At 51.5% G+C, this 19,251-nt stretch overlaps 1 protein-coding gene across 15 annotated transcripts in view; it reads left to right on the top strand.

Annotated features, from left to right (window-relative positions):
• Nucleotides 1-19,251, top strand: part of LOC144603593 (F-actin-monooxygenase MICAL3-like) — a 201,670-nt gene that overhangs the window by 83,932 nt on the left and 98,487 nt on the right. Inside the window, exon 15 of one of the 15 annotated variants that reach the window (XM_078417043.1) lies at nt 14,603-14,640. The exons of the other annotated variants lie outside the window; for them this stretch is intronic. Within the exon in view, the coding sequence (XP_078273169.1) occupies nt 14,603-14,611 (9 nt within the window). The 3' untranslated portion in view covers nt 14,612-14,640. Of the gene's footprint in view, nt 1-14,602; nt 14,641-19,251 lie in introns of those variants that run through there. 15 annotated transcript variants of the gene reach the window in all.

The raw sequence follows: 19,251 nt of genomic DNA on the forward strand, positions 1-19,251 counted from the left end.
GTGCAGGTGGGAGTGTGCCTGTGGAGGAGGTCAGTCAGGTAGGATGGGGCCAGGTTATGGAGGGTTATGACAGTCCCGCCATTCCAGGAATTAACCTAGTGAACCTACAATGGCAAGACTGGGCATCCTCAAATTTGGAGACCAAAACTGCACGCAGTACTCCAGGTGCAGTCTCACAACTGCAGAAGGACCTATTTGCTCCTATACTCAAATCCTCTTGTCAAAAAGGCCAACATGCCATTAGCTTTCTTCACTGCCTGGTGTATCTGCATGCTTACTTTAAGTGACTGATGAACAAGGACACCCAGATCTTTTTGTTCTTCCCCATTTCCTAACTTGATACCATTCAGATAATAATCTGCCTTCCGGTTCTTACCACCAAAGTGGATAACCTCACATTTCTCCACATTAAACTGCATCTGCCATGCATCTGCCCACTCACACAACCTGTGTGATACAGACTGACCCTAGCCCCCACTGATTCTGAGTACAATGAACCTCGTGTAAAGGATGATGATGATATCAGGTTGAAGTTCATGCCCCCCACACCCAGTGCAGGGAACCATCCCAGGCACTGTGTGTGGGCAGCTCAGATTTACATCGGCTGTGGACCTGCAGATTGTTGATGGGTTTATCGTTGTGTTTCTGTGTTTTAGGATAATTTAATACGTGTGCCAATGACCCAGCCGGCAGAGAGACATGTGAGTTAGTTCAGGTAGAGGGAACAACAACCCCACTCGCCCAGTGAACACAGTGACCCCTGACCCCACTCATCCTGTGAACACACTGACCTCTGACCACATTCACCCTGTGAACAGTGACCCCTGACCCCAGTCACCCTCTGAACACAGTGAACCCTGACCCCACTCGCCCTGTGAACACGGTGACCCCTGACCCCACTCATCCTGTGAACACGGTGACCCCATGACCCCACTCACCCTGTGAACACGGTGTCCCCTGACCCCACTCACCCTGAGAACACGGTGATCTCTGACCCCCACTCACCCTGTGTGCAATTTCACCCCTGACCCCATCACTGTGCAAATTCACTGCTGGCCTCATGTCCCTGTGTACAGGTTCACCCATGACCTCATTATCCTGTTGACAGATTCCCCTCTGAGCCCACTCACCCTGTTTTACAGAGCGACCACTGACCCTGTGTACGAGTGTCTTTTGCCTCATTAACAACATGAACACTGTAACCCATGAATCCACTCACCCTCTGTACAGAGTGACCCTGACCCCACTCACCCAGTTTACAGAGTGCCTGTGACCCCATTAACCATGTGTACATGGTAACCCAAGAATCCACACCTTGTGTAGGGAGTGACTCTTGACCCCGCTCCCCCTCTCTGCTAATAACCCCTGTCTAGCCTCACACTGGCTACAGAGAGAGACCCCTTTCCCCATTGACCCTATTTATTGGGTGACATAGATCCCATTAACCCTCTGTACAGTGACCCCTGATCCTAGAGTGATCTCTTTTCCCACTGACACTGTGTGCTGGATGACCCTTCTCGCCCAATTCCTGTGTATTGTGAGCCTTGACACTCTTCACCATGTGCAGAGGAGTTAACATGGATAGTAACCGGGAGATCCAGCAGGCCTTGGAGGACCGACTACAAGTGTTCGGCGAAGCAGTCTTGCCAGTGTGTACAGAGTGACCCCTGACCCCTCAGCAGGGGTGGGCACTGCGTGTGGGCAGCTCAGATTTACATCGGGTGTGGACCTGCAGATTGTTGATGGGTTTATCGTTGTGTTTCTGTGTTTTAGGATAATTTAATACGTGTGCCAATGACCCAGCCAGCAGAGAGACATGTGAGTTAGTTCAGGTAGAGGGAACAACAACCCCACTCGCCCAGTGAACACAGTGACCCCTGACCCCACTCACCCTGTGAACATGGTGACCCCAGACCCTACTCACCCTGTGAACACACTGACCTCTGACCACATTCACCCTGTGAACAGTGACCCCTGACCCCAGTCACCCTCTGAACACAGTGACCCCTGACCCCACTCGCCCTGTGAACACGGTGACCCCTGACCCCACTCATCCTGTGAACACGGTGTCCCCTGACCCCACTCACCCTGAGAACACGGTGATCTCTGACCCCCACTCACCCTGTGTGCAATTTCACCCCTGACCCCATCACTGTGCAAATTCACTGCTGGCCTCATGTCCCTGTGTACAGGTTCACCCATGACCTCATTATCCTGTTGACAGATTCCCCTCTGAGCCCACTCACCCTGTTTTACAGAGCGACCACTGACCCTGTGTACGAGTGCCTTTTGCCTCATTAACAACATGAACACTGTAACCCATGAATCCACTCACCCTCTGTACAGAGTGACCCTGACCCCACTCACCCAGTTTACAGAGTGCCTGTGACCCCATTAACCATGTGTACATGGTAACCCAAGAATCCACACCTTGTGTAGGGAGTGACTCTTGACCCCGCTCCCCCTCTCTGCTAATAACCCCTGTCTAGCCTCACACTGGCTACAGAGAGAGACCCCTTTCCCCATTGACCCTATTTATTGGGTGACATAGATCCCATTAACCCTCTGTACAGTGACCCCTGATCCTAGAGTGATCTCTTTTCCCACTGACACTGTGTGCTGGATGACCCTTCTCACCCAATTCCTGTGTATTGTGAGCCTTGACACTCTTCACCATGTGCAGAGGAGTTAACATGGATAGTAACCGGGAGATCCAGCAGGCCTTGGAGGACCGACTACAAGTGTTCGGCGAAGCAGTCTTGCCAGTGTGTACAGAGTGACCCCTGACCCCTCAGCAGGGGTCCCCAGTCACCTCTAACCTTGCCACGGAAGGGGTTCCTGACCCCTGACTCTGCTGACCCTTTGGTCAGCGTGATCCCTATTCTTGCCCCCATGTACAAAATCACACCTGACCCCACTAACCCTTTGTACAGAATGAACACTGGCCACACCAGCCTTTGTGCAAAGGGGCCTCTGAACCCTTTGACCCTGTGATAGAAACAAAGTGCTGGAGTAACTCAGCAGGTCAGGCAGCATGTCTTGAGAAAAGGAATAGGTGATGTTTCGGGTCAGACTGATGAAGGGTCTCGACACAAAACGTCACCTCTTCCTTTTCTCCAGAGATGCTGCCTGTCCCGCTGAGTTACTCCAGCATTTTATGTCTATCTTCGGTGAGGAAGAACTTTTTCAGTCAGAGAGTGGTGAAGGTGTGGAATTCTCTGCCTCAGAAGGCAGTGGAGGCCAGTTCGTTGGATGCTTTCAAGAGAGAGCTGGATAGAGCTCTTAAGGATAGCGGAGTGAGGGGGTATGGGGAGAAGGCAGGAACGGGGTACTGATTGAGAGTGATCAGCCATGATCGCATTGAATGGCGGTGCTGGCTCGAAGGGCTGAATGGCCTACTCCTGCACCTATTGTCTATTGTAAACCAGCATCTGTAGTTGCTTCTTACACCTTTGACCCTGTGTACAGTGTGACCCCGTTGCCTTTGACCTTACCGTTGGAGTAACCCCTGAACACACGAGAGTGACAATCTGATTCTTCTGACCCTTTGTTCAGTGACCTCTGACCCTGTGTATAGACATTACTGAGCCCTGACCTCAGTGACCCTATGTAAAGGATGACCTGTCTGTCCTTCCAGCTGAGGCAGGCATTCACCCCATCTACTGTGTTCAATGCTATCGATGTGGCCTGCTCCACATTGGCGAGACTGATTCGCCAAACACTTGCAGTCGGTCCACCAAGGCCTGCTGGATCTCCCGGTTACTATCCATGTTAACTCCCGTTCCCATTCCCATATCGACTTGTCTGCCCCTCCATTACCAGTGTGAAGCCAGACAAAATTGGAGGAACTACACCTCATAATCTGCTTGGGTAGCTTACAACCCAACACCTTGCCACGGATGGGGTTCATGTCCAAACCCAGGCATCTGGTGGGGCCTGTCCCCCGGGGCCGATGCTGTCGTCACCGGGTGCCCCCATGGTCCGGTTGCCGGTTACCCGGTGTGAACACCTGCCCTGGGTCTGCATCGTCACCACCACAGATCACCGACACCGACTCCCACCTTTGACGTCCTGTGTGTTTATGTTTTAGGATTATGGTAGAACTGTTGCAGCTCTGAAGCTTCCAGAGAAACAAGTGAGTTAGTGCCCGCGTACAGAGAGTAGCAGCAACCCACTGTGTAGACTGACTCTTGACCCCTGACCCCACTGACCCTGTGTACAGAATGTCAAGTCAAGTTTATTTGCCACATACACATACACGATGTGCAGTGAAATGAAAGTGCCAATGCCTGCGGATTGTGCAAAAATAATTACAATTACACCATATAAATTTAAATTAATACAGGAAAAAAAAAAAAGTCCCTGGAGTTGTGATAGTTAACAGTCCTGATGGTCTGTGGGAAGAAACTCCGTCTCATCCGCTCCGTTCTCACAGCATGACAGCGGAGGCGTTTGCCTGACCATAGCAGCTGGAACAGTCCGTTGCTGGGGTGGTAGGGGTCCCTCATAATCTTACTTGCTCTTGATCTGCACCTCCTGATGTATAGGTCCTGCAGGGGGGCGAGTGTAGTTCACATGGTGCGTTCTGCCGAACGCGCTACTCTCTGCAGGGCCTTCCTGTCCTGGGCAGAGCTGTTCCCAAACCAGACTGTGATGTTGCCGGACAGGATGCTCTCTCCAGCCCCAGAGTAGAAGCATTGAAGGATCCTCAGAGAAACTCTGAATTTCCTCAGCTGTCTGAGGTGGTAAAGGCGCTGCCTTGTCTTACCCATCTGTGCGGCAATGGCCACACCAGCCTTGCTGCAAAGGGACCTCTGAACTCTTTGACCCTGTGTACAGTTTGTCCCTGTTGCCTTTGACCTTACTGTTAGAGTGACCCCTGAACACTAGGTGACAATCTGATTTCTCTGACCCTTTCTTCAGTGACCCCTGACCTTGTTTATAGACATTACTGAGCCCTGACCCCACTGACCCTGTGTACAGAGTGACCCTTGACAATGCTGTCCCTTTGGTCATAGTGATCCATATTCCAGCCCCATGTACAAAATCAACGCTCACCTCACTAATCCTTTGCACAGAATGAACGCTGGCCACACCAGCCTTTGTGCAAAGGAAACTGAACTCTTTGACCCTGTGTACAGTTTGGGTCTGCTTCATCACAGCCGCAGATCCCCGAGACCGACTCCCACCTCTGACGTCCTGTGTGTTTGTGTTTTAGGATTATGGTAGAAATGTCGCAGCTATGAAGATTGCAGGGAATCAAGTGAGTTGGTACCCGCGTACAGAGAGTAGCAGGAATCACTGTGTAGACTGACTCCAGACCCCACTGACCTGGTGTACAGAATGAACACTGGCCACTCCAGCCTTTATCAAAAGGGACCTCTGAACTCTTTGACCCTGTGTACAGTTTGACCCCGTTTATTTGACCTTACAGTTAGTGTGACCCCTGAACACACGAGAGTGACAATCTGATTCCTCTGACCTGAGTACTGAGTGACCCTTGAGCCCACTCACCCTGTGTACAGTGCGACCCCTGACCCCACTAACACTGTGTGCAGTGACCCCCCGGCCCCACCAACATTCTGTAGTTGCCACATTCACCCCGTGGGGAGAGTGACCCCTGACCTCCCAGAGGGCCCCCAGTCACCTTTAGCCTTGCCTCGGATGGGGTTCATGTTCAAACCCAGGCATCGGGTGGGGCCTGTCCCCCGGGGCCGGTGCTGTCGTCACCGGGTGCCCCCGTGGTCCGGTTGCCGGTTTCCCGGTGTGAACACCAGCCCTGGGTCTGCTTCATCACAGCCGCAGATCACCGACACCGACTCCAACCTCTGACGTCCTGTGTGTTTGTGTTTTAGGATTATGGTAGAAGTGTTGCAGCGATGAAGATTGCAGGGAAACAAGTGAGTTAGTACCTGCGTACAGAGAGTAGCAGAACCTGTACAAAGTGACCTCTGAGCCTGTGTATGGAATGAGTCCTGAGCCCACAGAACATGTGTGCAGAATGGCCCCTGACCCCACTGACTGTATAACATGACCCCTGATCCTGCTGCCTCCGTTTTATAGTGACCTCTGGCACTGTGCACAGAGTGAACCCTGAATCTACTGACCCTGTCTGACCCTATTTGCTGTCGTCACCGGGTGCCCCCGTGGTCCGGTTGCCGGTTTCCCGGTGTGAACACCAGCCCTGGGTCTACTTCATCACAGCTGCAGATCACCGACACCGACTCCCATCTCTGACATCCTGTGTGTTTGTGGTTTAGGATTATGGTAGAAGTGTCACTGCCAAGAAGCTTGCGGGGAAACACATGAGTTGGTACCCGCGTACAGTAGCAGGAACCCACTGTGTAGACTGACTCCTGACCCCACTGACCTTGTGTATGGAGTGACCCCTGACCCCGCTGACCCTGTGTACAGAATGAACACTGGCCACTCCCGCCTTTGAGCGAAAGGACCTCTGAACTCTTTGACCCTGTGTACAGTTTGATCCTGTTGCCTTTGACCTTAATGTTAGAGTGACCCCTGAACACTAGGTGACAATCTGATTTCTCTGACCCTTTCTTCAGTGACCCCTGACCTTGTGTATAGACATTACTGAGCCCTGACCCCACTGACCCTGTGTACAGAGTGACCCTTGACCCTGCTGTCCCTTTGGTCATAGTGATCCATATTCCAGCCTCATGTACAAAATCACCCCTGACCTCACCAATCCTTTGCACAGAAGGAACGCTGGCCACACCAGCCTTTGTGCAAAGGAAACGGAACTCTTTGACCCTGTGTACAGTTTGGGTCTGCTTCATCACAGCTGCAGATCACCGAGACCGACTCCCACCTCTGACGTCCTGTGTGTTTGTGTTTTAGGATTATGGTAGAAATGTCGCAGCTATGAAGATTGCAGGGAAACAAGTGAGTTGGTACCCGCATACAGAGAGTAGCAGGAACCCACTGTGTAGACTGACTCCAGACCCCACTGACCCGGTGTACAGAATGAACACTGGACACTCCAGCCTTTATCCAAAGGGACCTCTGAACTCTTTGACCCTGTGTACAGTTTGACCCCGTTTGTTTGACCTTACTGTTAGAGTGATCCCTGAACACACGAGAGTGACAATCTGATTCCTCTGACCTGAGTACTGAGTGACCCTTGAGCCCACTCACCCTGTGTACAGTGCGACCCATGACCCCACTAACACTGTGTGCAGTGACCCCCCCCCGGCCCCACCAACATTCTGTAGTAGCCACATTCACCCCCTGAGGAAAGTGACCCCTGACTTCCCAGAGGGCCCCCAGTCACCTCTAACCTTGCCTCGGATGGGGTTCATGTCCAACCCCAGGCATCGGGTGGGGCCTGTCCCCCGGGGCCGGTGCTGTTGTCACTCGGTGCCCTCGTGGTCCGGTTGCCGGTTTCCTGGTGTGAACACCAGCCCTGGGTCTGCTTCATCAAAGCCACAGATCACCGAGACCGACTCCCACTTCTGACGTCCTGTGTGTTTGTGTTTTAGGATTATGGTAGAAGTGTTGCAGCGATGAAGATTGCAGGGAAACAAGTGAGTTAGTACCCGCGTACAGAGAGTAGCAGAACCTGTACAAAGTGACCCCTGAGCCCACTGAGCCTGTGTATGGAATGAGTCCTGAGCCCACAGAACATTTGTGCAGAATGGCCCCTGACCCCACTGACTGTATAACATGACCCCTGATCCTGCTGCCTCCGTTTTATAGTGACCTCTGGCACTGTGCACAGAGTGAACCCTGAATCTACTGACCCTGTCTGACCCTATTTGCTGTCGTCACCGGGTGCCCCCGTGGTCCGGTTGCCGGTTTCCCGGTGTGAACACCAGCCCTGGGTCTACTTCATCACAGCTGCAGATCACCGACACCGACTCCCACCTCTGACGTCCTGTGTGTTTGTGGTTTAGGATTATGGTAGAAGTGTCACTGCCAAGAAGCTTGCGGAGAAACAAGTGAGTTAGTACCCGGGTACAGTAGCAGGAACCCACTGTGTAGACTGACTCCTGACCCCACTGACCATGTGTACGGAGTGACCCCTGATCCCCCTGACCCTGTGTACAGAATGAACACTGGCCACTCCCGCCTTTGAGCGAAGGGACCTCTGAACTCTTTGATCCTGTGTACAGTTTGATCCTGTTGCCTTTGACCTTACTGTTAGTGACCCCTGAACACTAGGTGACAATCTGATTTCTCTGACCCTTTCTTCATTGACCCCTGACCTTGTGTATAGACATTACTGAGCCCTGACCCCACTGACCCTGTGTACAGAGTGACTTTTGACACTGCTGTCCCTTTGGTCATAGTGATCCATATTCCAGCCCCACGTACAAAATCACCGCTCACCTCACCAATCCTTTGCACAGAAGGAACGCTGGCCACACCAGCCTTTGTGCAAAGGAAACTGAACTCTTTGACCCTGTGTACAGTTTGGGTCTGCTTCATCACAGCCGCAGATCACCGAGACCGACTCCCACCTCTGACGTCCTGTGTGTTTGTGTTTTAGGATTATGGTAGAAATGTCGCAGCTATGAAGATTGCAGGGAATCAAGTGAGGTGGTACCTGCATACAGAGAGTAGCAGGAACCCACTGTGTAGACTGACTCCTGACCCCACTGACCCGGTGTACAGAATGAACATTGGCCACTCCAGCCTTTATCCAAAGGGACCTCTGAACTCTGACCCTGTGTACAGTTTGACCCCGTTTATTTGACCTTACAGTTAGTGTGACCCCTGAACATGCGAGAGTGACAATCTGATTCCTCTGACCCTGAGTACTGAGTGACCCTTGAGCCCACTCACCCTGTGTACAGTGCGACCCCTGACCCCACTAACACTGTGTGCAGTGACCCCACCGACCCCACCAACATTCTGTAGTAGCCACATTCACCCCATGGGGAGAGTGACCCCTGACTTCCCAGAGGGCACCCAGTCACCTCTAACCTTGCCTCGGATGGGGTTCATGTCCAACCACAGGCATCGGGTGGGGCCTGTCCCCCGGGGCCGGTGCTGTCGTCACTCGGTGCCCCCGTGGTCCGGTTGCCGGTTTCCCGGTGTGAACACCAGCCCTGGGTCTGCTTCATCACAGCCACAGATCACCGACACCGACTCCCACCTCTGACGTCCTGTGTGTTTGTGTTTTAGGATTATGGTAGAAGTGTTGCAGCGATGAAGATTGCAGGGAAACAAGTGAGTTAGTACCCGCGTACAGAGAGTAGCAGAACCTGTACAAAGTGACCCCTGAGCCTATGTATGGAATGAGTCCTGAGCCCACAGAACATGTGTGCAGAATGGCCCCTGACCCCACTGACTGTATAACATGACCCCCTGATCCTGCTGCCTCCGTTTTATAGTGCCCGCTGGCACTGTGCACAGAGTGAACCCTGAATCTACTGACCCTGTCTGAACCTATTTGCTGTCGTCACCAGGTGCCCCTGTGGTCCGGTTGCCAGTCTCCCGGTGTGAACACCAGCCTTGGGTCTACTTCATCACTGCCGCAGATCACCGACACCGACTCCTACCTCTGACGTCCTGTGTGTTTGTGTTTTAGGATTATGGTAGAAGTGTCGCAGCTATGAAGATTGCAGGGAAACAAGTGAGTTAGTACCCCGCGTACAGAGAGTAGCAGGAACCCACGGTGTAGACTGACTCCTGACCCCACTGACCTTGTGTAAGGAGTGACCCCTGACCCCACTGACCCTGTGTACAGAATGAACACAGGCCACTCCAGCCTTTGTGCAAAGGGACCTCTGAACTCTTTGACCCTGTGTACAGTTTGACCCCGTTTGTTTGCCCTTACAGTTAGAGTGACCCCGAACACACGAGAGTGACAATCTGATTCCTCTGACCCTGAGTACTGAGTGACCCTTGAGCCCACTCACCCTGTGTACAGTGCGACCCCTGACCCTACTAACACTGTGAGCAGTGACCCCCCGGCCCCACCAACATTCTGTAGTTGCCACATTCACCCCATGAGGTGCGTGACCCCCGACCTCCCAAAGGGCCCCCAGTCACCTCTAACCTTGCCTCGGATGGGGTTCATGTCCAAACCCAGGCATCGGGTGGGGCCTGTCTCCCGGGGCCGGTGCTGTCGTCACCGGGTGCCCCCTTGGTCCGGTTGCCGGTTTCCCGGTGTGAACACCAGCCCTGGGTCTGCTTCATCACTGCCGCAGATCACCGACACCAACTCCCACCTCTGACGTCCTGTGTGTTTGTGTTTTAGGATTATGGTAGAAGTGTTGCAGCGATGAAGATTGCAGGGAAACAAGTGAGTTAGTGCCCCGCGTACAGAGAGTAGCAGAACCTGTACAAAGTGACCCCTGAGCCTATGTATGGAATGAGTCCTGAGCCCACAGAACATGTGTGCAGAATGGCCCCTGACCCCACTGACTGTATAACATGACCCCTGATCCTGCTGCCTCCGTTTAATAGTGCCCGCTGGCACTGTGCACAGAGTGAACCCTGAATCTACTGACCCTGTCTGACCCTATTTGCTGTCGTCACCAGGTGCCCCCATGGTCCGATTGCCAGTCTCCCGGTGTGAACACCAGCCTTGGGTCTACTTCATCACTGCCGCAGATCACCGACACCGACTCCTACCTCTGACGTCCTGTGTGTTTGTGTTTTAGGATTATGGTAGAAGTGTCGCAGGTATGAAGATTGCAGGGAAACAAGTGAGTTAGTGCCTGCGTACAGAGAGTAGCAGGAACCCACTGTGTAGACTGACTCCTGACCCCACTGACCTTGTATAAGGAGTGACCCCTGACCCCACTGACCCTGTGTACAGAATGAACACTGGCCAATCCAGCCTTTGTGCAAAGGGACCTCTGAACTCTTTGACCCTGTGTACAGTTTGACCCCGTTTGTTTGCCCTTACAGTTAGAGTGACCCCGAACACACGAGAGTGACAATCTGATTCCTCTGACCCTGAGTACTGAGTGACCCTTGAGCCCACTCACCCTGTGTACAGTGCGACCCCTGACCCTACTAACACTGTGAGCAGTGACCCCCCGGCCCCACCAACATTCTGTAGTTGCCACATTCACCCCATGAGGTGCGTGACCCCCGACCTCCCAAAGGGCCCCCAGTCACCTCTAACCTTGCCTCGGATGGGGTTCATGTCCAAACCCAGGCATCGGGTGGGGCCTGTCTCCCGGGGCCGGTGCTGTCGTCACCGGGTGCCCCCTTGGTCCGGTTGCCGGTTTCCCGGTGTGAACACCAGCCCTGGGTCTGCTTCATCACTGCCGCAGATCACCGACACCAACTCCCACCTCTGACGTCCTGTGTGTTTGTGTTTTAGGATTATGGTAGAAGTGTTGCAGCGATGAAGATTGCAGGGAAACAAGTGAGTTAGTGCCCCGCGTACAGAGAGTAGCAGAACCTGTACAAAGTGACCCCTGAGCCTATGTATGGAATGAGTCCTGAGCCCACAGAACATGTGTGCAGAATGGCCCCTGACCCCACTGACTGTATAACATGACCCCTGATCCTGCTGCCTCCGTTTAATAGTGCCCGCTGGCACTGTGCACAGAGTGAACCCTGAATCTACTGACCCTGTCTGACCCTATTTGCTGTCGTCACCAGGTGCCCCCATGGTCCGATTGCCAGTCTCCCGGTGTGAACACCAGCCTTGGGTCTACTTCATCACTGCCGCAGATCACCGACACCGACTCCTACCTCTGACGTCCTGTGTGTTTGTGTTTTAGGATTATGGTAGAAGTGTCGCAGGTATGAAGATTGCAGGGAAACAAGTGAGTTAGTGCCTGCGTACAGAGAGTAGCAGGAACCCACTGTGTAGACTGACTCCTGACCCCACTGACCTTGTATAAGGAGTGACCCCTGACCCCACTGACCCTGTGTACAGAATGAACACTGGCCAATCCAGCCTTTGTGCAAAGGGACCTCTGAACTCTTTGACCCTGTGTACAGTTTGACCCCGTTTGTTTGCCCTTACAGTTAGAGTGACCCCGAACACACGAGAGTGACAATCTGATTCCTCTGACCCTGAGTACTGAGTGACCCTTGAGCCCACTCACCCTGTGTACAGTGCGACCCCTGACCCTACTAACACTGTGAGCAGTGACCCCCCGGCCCCACCAACATTCTGTAGTTGCCACATTCACCCCATGAGGTACGTGACCCCCGACCTCCCAAAGGGCCCCCAGTCACCTCTAACCTTGCCTCGGATGGGGTTCATGTCCAAACCCAGGCATCGGGTGGGGCCTGTCCCCCGGGGTCGGTGCTGTCGTCACCGGGTGCCCCCTTGGTCCGGTTGCCGGTTTCCCGGTGTGAACACCAGCCCTGGGTCTGCTTCATCACTGCCGCAGATCACCGACACCAACTCCCACCTCTGACGTCCTGTGTGTTTGTGTTTTAGGATTATGGTAGAAGTGTTGCAGCGATGAAGATTGCAGGGAAACAAGTGAGTTAGTACCCGCGTACAGAGAGTAGCAGAACCTGTACAAAGTGACCCCTGAGCCTATGTATGGAATGAGTCCTGAGCTCACAGAACATGTGTGCAGAATGGCCCCTGACCCCACTGACTGTATAACATGACCCCTGATCCTGCTGCCTCCGTTTAATAGTGCCCGCTGGCACTGTGCACAGAGTGAACCCTGAATCTACTGACCCTGTCTGACCCTATTTGCTGTCGTCACCAGGTGCCCCCATGGTCCGATTGCCGGTTTCCCGGTGTGAACACCAGCCCTGGGTCTGCTTCATCACTGCCGTAGATCACCGACACCATCTCCCACCTCTGACGTCCTGTGTGTTTGTGTTTTAGGATTATGGTAGAAGTGTTGCAGCGATGAAGATTGCAGGGAAACAAGTGAGTTAGTGCCCCGCGTACAGAGAGTAGCAGGAACCCACTGTGTAGACTGACTCCTGACCCCACTGACCTTGTGTAAGGAGTGACCCCTGACCCCACTGACCCTGTGTACAGAATGAACACTGGCCACTCCAGCCTTTGTGCAAAGGGACCTCTGAACTCTTTGACCCTGTGTACAGTTTGACCCCGTTTGTTTGCCCTTACAGTTAAAGTGACCCCGAACACACGAGAGTGACAATCTGATTCCTCTGACCCTGAGTACTGAGTGACCCTTGAGCCCACTCACCCTGTGTACAGTGCGACCCCTGACCCTACTAACACTGTGAGCAATGACCCCCCCGGCCCCACCAACATTCTGTAGTTGCCACATTCACCCCATGAGGTGCGTGACCCCCGACCTCCCAGAGGGCCCCCAGTCACCTCTAACCTTGCCTCGGATGGGGTTCATGTCCAAACCCAGGCATCGGGTGGTGCCTGTCCCCCGGGGCCGGTGCTGTCGTCACCGGGTGCCCCCTTGGTCCGGTTGCCGGTTTCCCGGTGTGAACACCAGCCCTGGGTCTGCATCATCACTGCCGCAGATCACCGACACCAACTCCCACCTCTGACGTCCTGTGTGTTTGTGTTTTAGGATTATGGTAGAAGTGTTGCAGCGATGAAGATTGCAGGGAAACAAGTGAGTTAGTGCCCCGCGTACAGAGAGTAGCAGAACCTGTACAAAGTGACCCCTGAGCCCACTGAGCCCATGTACAGAGTGGCCCCTGACCCTATTGGTCGTACAATGTAACCACGGACCCTGCATGCTAAGAAACCCCTATCTGCCTTCACTCTGTGCACAGAGAGAAACATCTCTATCCCAATTACCCCTATTTATGTGGTGACATTGATCCCACTCACCTCATTGACCTAGTGACTCCTGACCCTACTTCATCTGTGTACGGAGTGACCTCCTGCTCCATCCTACTCTGATCGTTCTGTCTTTAGCCTTCTGCACTCTTCCAATGAAAGTCAACATAGCTGGAAGAAAATCACCAAATTAAGAGTTACATTTTCAAATAACCTGCCTCAGAGCCTGAACTGGCCAACACAGATGTTTGGTCTCCTGGAACACCTGCTTGGCCAACACAGATGTTTGGTCTCCTGGAACACCTGCTTGGCCAACACAGATGTTTGGTCTCCTGGAACACCTGCTTGGATTTTCTCTCCTTAGGTGCCTAATGTTCCAGTTACTCCTAGTTTTCACTTTTCAGATTTCCGGAGACTGCCGTGCTCTGCATCTCAATCCCAGCAATGTTTTATTTTCTCTCCATTGCCCTTGTTCACCCTTTATTTACAATTCCTCCAGAAAGCCCCCAGCATTTTTTTTCCTGTATAAATCGCCTCCAAACCACATCATCGGTAGTATAAAAAGGTAGTACAAAGTGTAGGAGGGCACATTGGCGCAGCGGTAGTAGGGTTGCTACCCTAAAGCACCAGAGACCTGGGTTCGATCCTGACTATGGAAGTGTCTGCACAGGTTGTAAGTTTTCGTCGGCTATTCCGGTTTCCTCCCACATTCCAAAGACATTCAGGTTTGTAGGTTAATTGGCTTTCTGTAAATTATCCTTCGTGTTAGGATAGAACTAATATATGGGTCATTACTGCTTGGTACGGTCTCAGTGGGCTGAAGGGCCTGTTTTCATGCTGTGCCTCTAAATTATACTGAACTAAAATGTAAAGTTTATCTGCAGTCAGATTTTCAGCCTCATTATAAAATGGCATTTCTTATTTACTCAGAAATACTAGATTTTACTAAAAATAGAACTAGATGCTGGTGACATTCAGCAGATCAGGCAGCATCTATGGAAAAAGAAACAGGATCAATCTTGGCTTTTCATATTCATCGCCCTCTCTTTGACTGCAACACTGGCATTAGTGTCACCTGGACAACACTGGACATCCTATCACAGGTATTCCCTGTCATCAATGGACCTCTCACATGCTAAGGATGAATTTACCGGTCTTCCATCTACCTCTTTACTGTCCATGCATTTTTGTTATCTACACTTTCTCTGTAGCCGTAATATTATTGTCTGTAAGGTAGACACAAAATGCTGGAGTAACTCAGCGGATCAGGCAGCATCTCTGAAGAGAAGGAATGGGTGACGTTTCGGGTCGAGACCCTTCTTCAGACTGATGTCAGGGGAGGGGGTGGGATAAAGATAGGATGTTGTAGGAGACAGGAAGACTAGTGGGAGAACTGGGAAGGGGGAGGGGATAGAGAGGGAAAGCAGGGACTATCTAAGTTAGAGAAATCAATGTTCATACCGCTGGGGTGTAAACTACACAAACGAAATATGAGGTGCTGTTCCTCCAATTTGCTCTGGGCCTCACTCTGACAATGGAGGAGGCCCAGGACAGAAAGGTCAGATTGGGAATGAGAGGGGGAATTGAAGCACTCAGCCACTGGGAGATCAGGTTGGTTGAGGCGGACTCAGCGGAGGTGTTGAGCGAAACGATCGCCGAGCCTGCGCTTGGTCTCACCAATGTAGAGAAGTTGACATCAGATACAATAGATGATGTTGGAGGAGGTGCAGGTGAACCTCTGCCTCACCTGGAAAGACTGCTTGGGTCCTTGGATGGAGTCGAGGGGGGAGGTAAAGGGACAGGTGTTGCATCTCCTGCAGTTGCAGGGGAAAGTACCTGGGGAGGGGGTGGATTGGGTGGGAAGGGACGAGTGGACCAGGGAGATACGGAGGGAACGGTCTCTGAGGAAAGCAGAAAGGGGTGGAGATGGGAAGATGCGGCCCGTAGTGGGTTCCCGTTGGAGGTGGCGGAAATGTTGGAGGATAATTTGTGATGGGGTGGAAGGTGAGGACAAGGGGGACTCTATCCTTGTTACGAATGGGGGAGGGGGAGCAAGAGCGGAGCTGTGGGATATTGAAGAGACCCTAGTGAGAGCTTCGTCTATAATGGAAGAGGGGAGCCCCCGTTTCCTAAAGAATGAGGACATCTCCGATGCCCTAGTATGGAACACCTCATCCTGGGTGCAGATGGGGTCTAGACTGAGGAATTGGGAGTAGGGGATAGAGTTTTTACAGGAAACAGGGTGGGAAGAAGTGTAGTCAATTTAGCTATGAGAGTCAGTTGGTTTGTAGTAGATGTCGGTCACTAGTCTGTCTCCTGTGATGGAGATGGTGAGATCCAGAAACGGTAGGGAGATGGTCCAAGTATATTTAAGAGCAGGATGGAAATTAGTTGTAAAATTGATGAAGTCAGTGAGTTCTGCATGGGTACAAGAGGTAGCACCAATGCAGTCATCAATGTAGCGGATAGAGTTCGGGGATAGGGCCAGTGTATGCCTGGAACAGGGATTGTTCGACATATCTTACAAAGAGGCAGGCATAGCTGGGGCCCATGCGAGTGCCCATAGTTACACGTTGGATTTGGAGGAAGTGGGAGGAGTCAAAGGAGAAGTTTTTGAGGGTGAGAGCCAGCTCTGCTCAGTGCAGGAGAGTGTTGGTGGATGGAAAGCGCTAATTGGAGGAACAGCGCCTCATATTTCACTTGGGTAGTTTACACCCCAGCGGTATGAACATTGACTTCTCTAGCTTCAGATAGTCCCTGCTTTCCCTCTCTATCCCCTTCCCCCTTCCCAGCTCACCCACTAGTCTTCCTGTCTCCTACTACATCCTATCTTTGTCCCGCCCCCTCCCTTGATATCAGTCTGAAGAATGGTCTCGACCCATAATGTCGGCCATTCCTTCTCTCCAGAGATGCTGCCTGACCCGCTGAGTTACTCCAGCATTTTGTGTCTACCTTCGATTTAAACCTGCATCTGCAGGTTTTTTTCCTATTGTCTGTACTCTCTGTTTCCTTTCTCTCTTTGCACTACCTGGTGTAGTCGTGTGGTATGATTAGCCTAGATAGCATGCAAAGCCAAGTTTATCACTGTGTTTCAGTACATGTGACGATAATAAACCTAGATCCTTTGTTTATTCACCTTTCAGTTCTGTACCTCAACATCTAGATGCCAACGAGAACACTACAGTGTACCTAGTGACCCTATGTACAGAATGACCCTTAGACCCACTGACCCTGTGTACAGAGTGAATCCTGAACCCGGTGACCCTGGTGACTAGTTTACAGATTTATCCCAAACACATTGACCCAGTATGCATTGCGTCCTCTATTCACACAAATTTAGTGTGCTGTGTGACCTTTTCACTAACCCAGCATGCAGTGTGGCCCCTCTTTGAACTAACTATCAAAGTGTGTTGTCAACCCTGTGTGCATTCACCACTGCCCGCACTACCCCAGTGTACAGACAACTGACCCACTGACCCTGTGTACCTTGACCACTCCCTGTACAGCCCCAGTGTACTCTGACCACTGATCTAGTGTCCTGTGACCACTGTCTGCACAACCCCAGTGTATGGACCACTGATCTAGTGTCCTGTGACCACTGTCTGCACAACCCCAGTGTATGGACCACTAATCTAGTGTCCTGTGACCACTGTTGCACAACCCCAGTGTATGGACCACTGATCTAGTGTCCTGTGACCACTGTTGCACAACCCCAGTGTATGGACCACTAATCTAGTGTCTTGTGACCACTGTCTGCACAACCCGAGTGCGTGGACAACTGACGCAATGTACTGTGACCACTGAACCCACTAACCCAGTGTACTGCGACCTCTGACCCCACTGATCCAGTGAACTCTGAGCACTGCCTACACTACTCCAGTGTATAGACCACTGACCCTATGAGTTATATACAGGCCTCCAAACAGTAACCAGGATGTAGGGTACAAATTACATCAGGAGATACAATCAGCATGTAAGAAAGGCAATGTAAGAAAGAAATGGGTAATTTCAATATGAAGGCAGACTGGGAAAATCAGGTTGGTAGTGGATCCCAAAAGGAATTTGTCAAGTGCCTACGAGATGACTTCTTAGAGCAGTTGAAAGTAAAGCCCTCTAGGGAAAGGGCAATTCTGGATTTGGTATTGGGGAAAGGATTCAGAAATCAGAGATGCAAAGAAACTTGGGAATGCTGGTGGCAGGGTTCCCAAAAGGTTAATTTGCAAGTTGAATTGGTAGTAAGGAAGGCAAATGCAATTTCGAGAGAACTAGAACAGAAAAATGGGATGTAATGACGAGGCTTTATAAGGCACTGGTCAGGCCATATTTGGAGTATTGTGAGCAGTTTTAGGGGCCCATATCTGAGGAAGGATGTGCTGGCATTGGAGAGGGTCCAGAGGAGGTTTACTAGAATGATCCTAGGGATGAATGGGTTAGTTAACCTGATGAGCATTTGACCGGACTGGGCCTATACTCGCTGGAGTTTAGAAAGATGAGGGGGGACCTCATTGAAGCTTTCAGAATTGTGAAAGGCCTGGATAGAGTGAATGTGGAGAGGATGTTTCCACTAGAGTGAGAGTTTAGGACCAAAGGGCACAGACTCAGAATAAAAGGATGTTCCCTCAGAAAGGAGATGAGGAGGAATTTATTTTGTCAGAAAGTGGTGAATCAATGGAATTCATTACTGTAGATGGCTGTGTAGGTGAAGTCATTGGGTATTTTCAAGGCGGAGATTGACAGATTCTTGATTAGTTAGGGTGTCAAGCGTTATGGGGAGAAGGCAGGAGAATGGGGTTGAGAGGGAAAGAGAGATCAGCCATGATTGAATGGCGGAGTCGACTCGATCGGCCAAATGGCCTAATTCTGCTCCCATGACTTATGGACATCAAAAAAACGTCTACTGGAGGAGCTCAGTGGGCCGCATATGGACGTATGGAGGGTAAAGGATAGTCAAGGTCTGTCCAGTGCCCTCCACAAATGCTGCCTGACCCACTGAGTTCTGCAGCAGATTGTGTTTTTTCTCTCTAAATCATTCTTATCCATGTACCTGTCTAGATGTGTTTTATAGAAACAAAATGCTGGAGTAACTCAGTGGGACAGGCAGCATCTCGAGAGAGAGAGAGAGAGAGAGAGAAGGAATGTGTGACGTTTCGGGTCGAGACCGTTCTTCAGACTGTCCCGCTGTGCTGTTGTGTCTACCTTTGGTTTAAACCAGCATCTGCAGTTCCTTCCTACACAGATGTCTTTTAAATTCCGTAATTGTACTTGGCTCTCTCACTTTCTCTGGCATCTTGTTCCATATAGGCATCACCCTCCGTGTGAAGAATTGCCTCGCGCATCTCCTTTAAATCTTTCCCCGCTCACCTTAAATCTGTGTACTTTTGTTTTTGATTCCCCTTCCCTGAGAAAAAGTCCTATGATAAGTGCATGCACCTTATCTAAGCCCCTCTTGATTTTATACATCTTTATAATATCACTCCTCAGTTTCCTACAGTCCAAGGAATAAACTCTTAGTCTGCCCAACCTCTCCCTATAGCCCTGGCCCTCAAGATCTGACAACATTCCCATAAGTCTTCTCAGCG

This window comes from Rhinoraja longicauda, chromosome 20 (genome assembly GCF_053455715.1).
Source record: "Rhinoraja longicauda isolate Sanriku21f chromosome 20, sRhiLon1.1, whole genome shotgun sequence".
NCBI classification, from domain to species: Eukaryota; Metazoa; Chordata; class Chondrichthyes; order Rajiformes; family Arhynchobatidae; genus Rhinoraja; species Rhinoraja longicauda.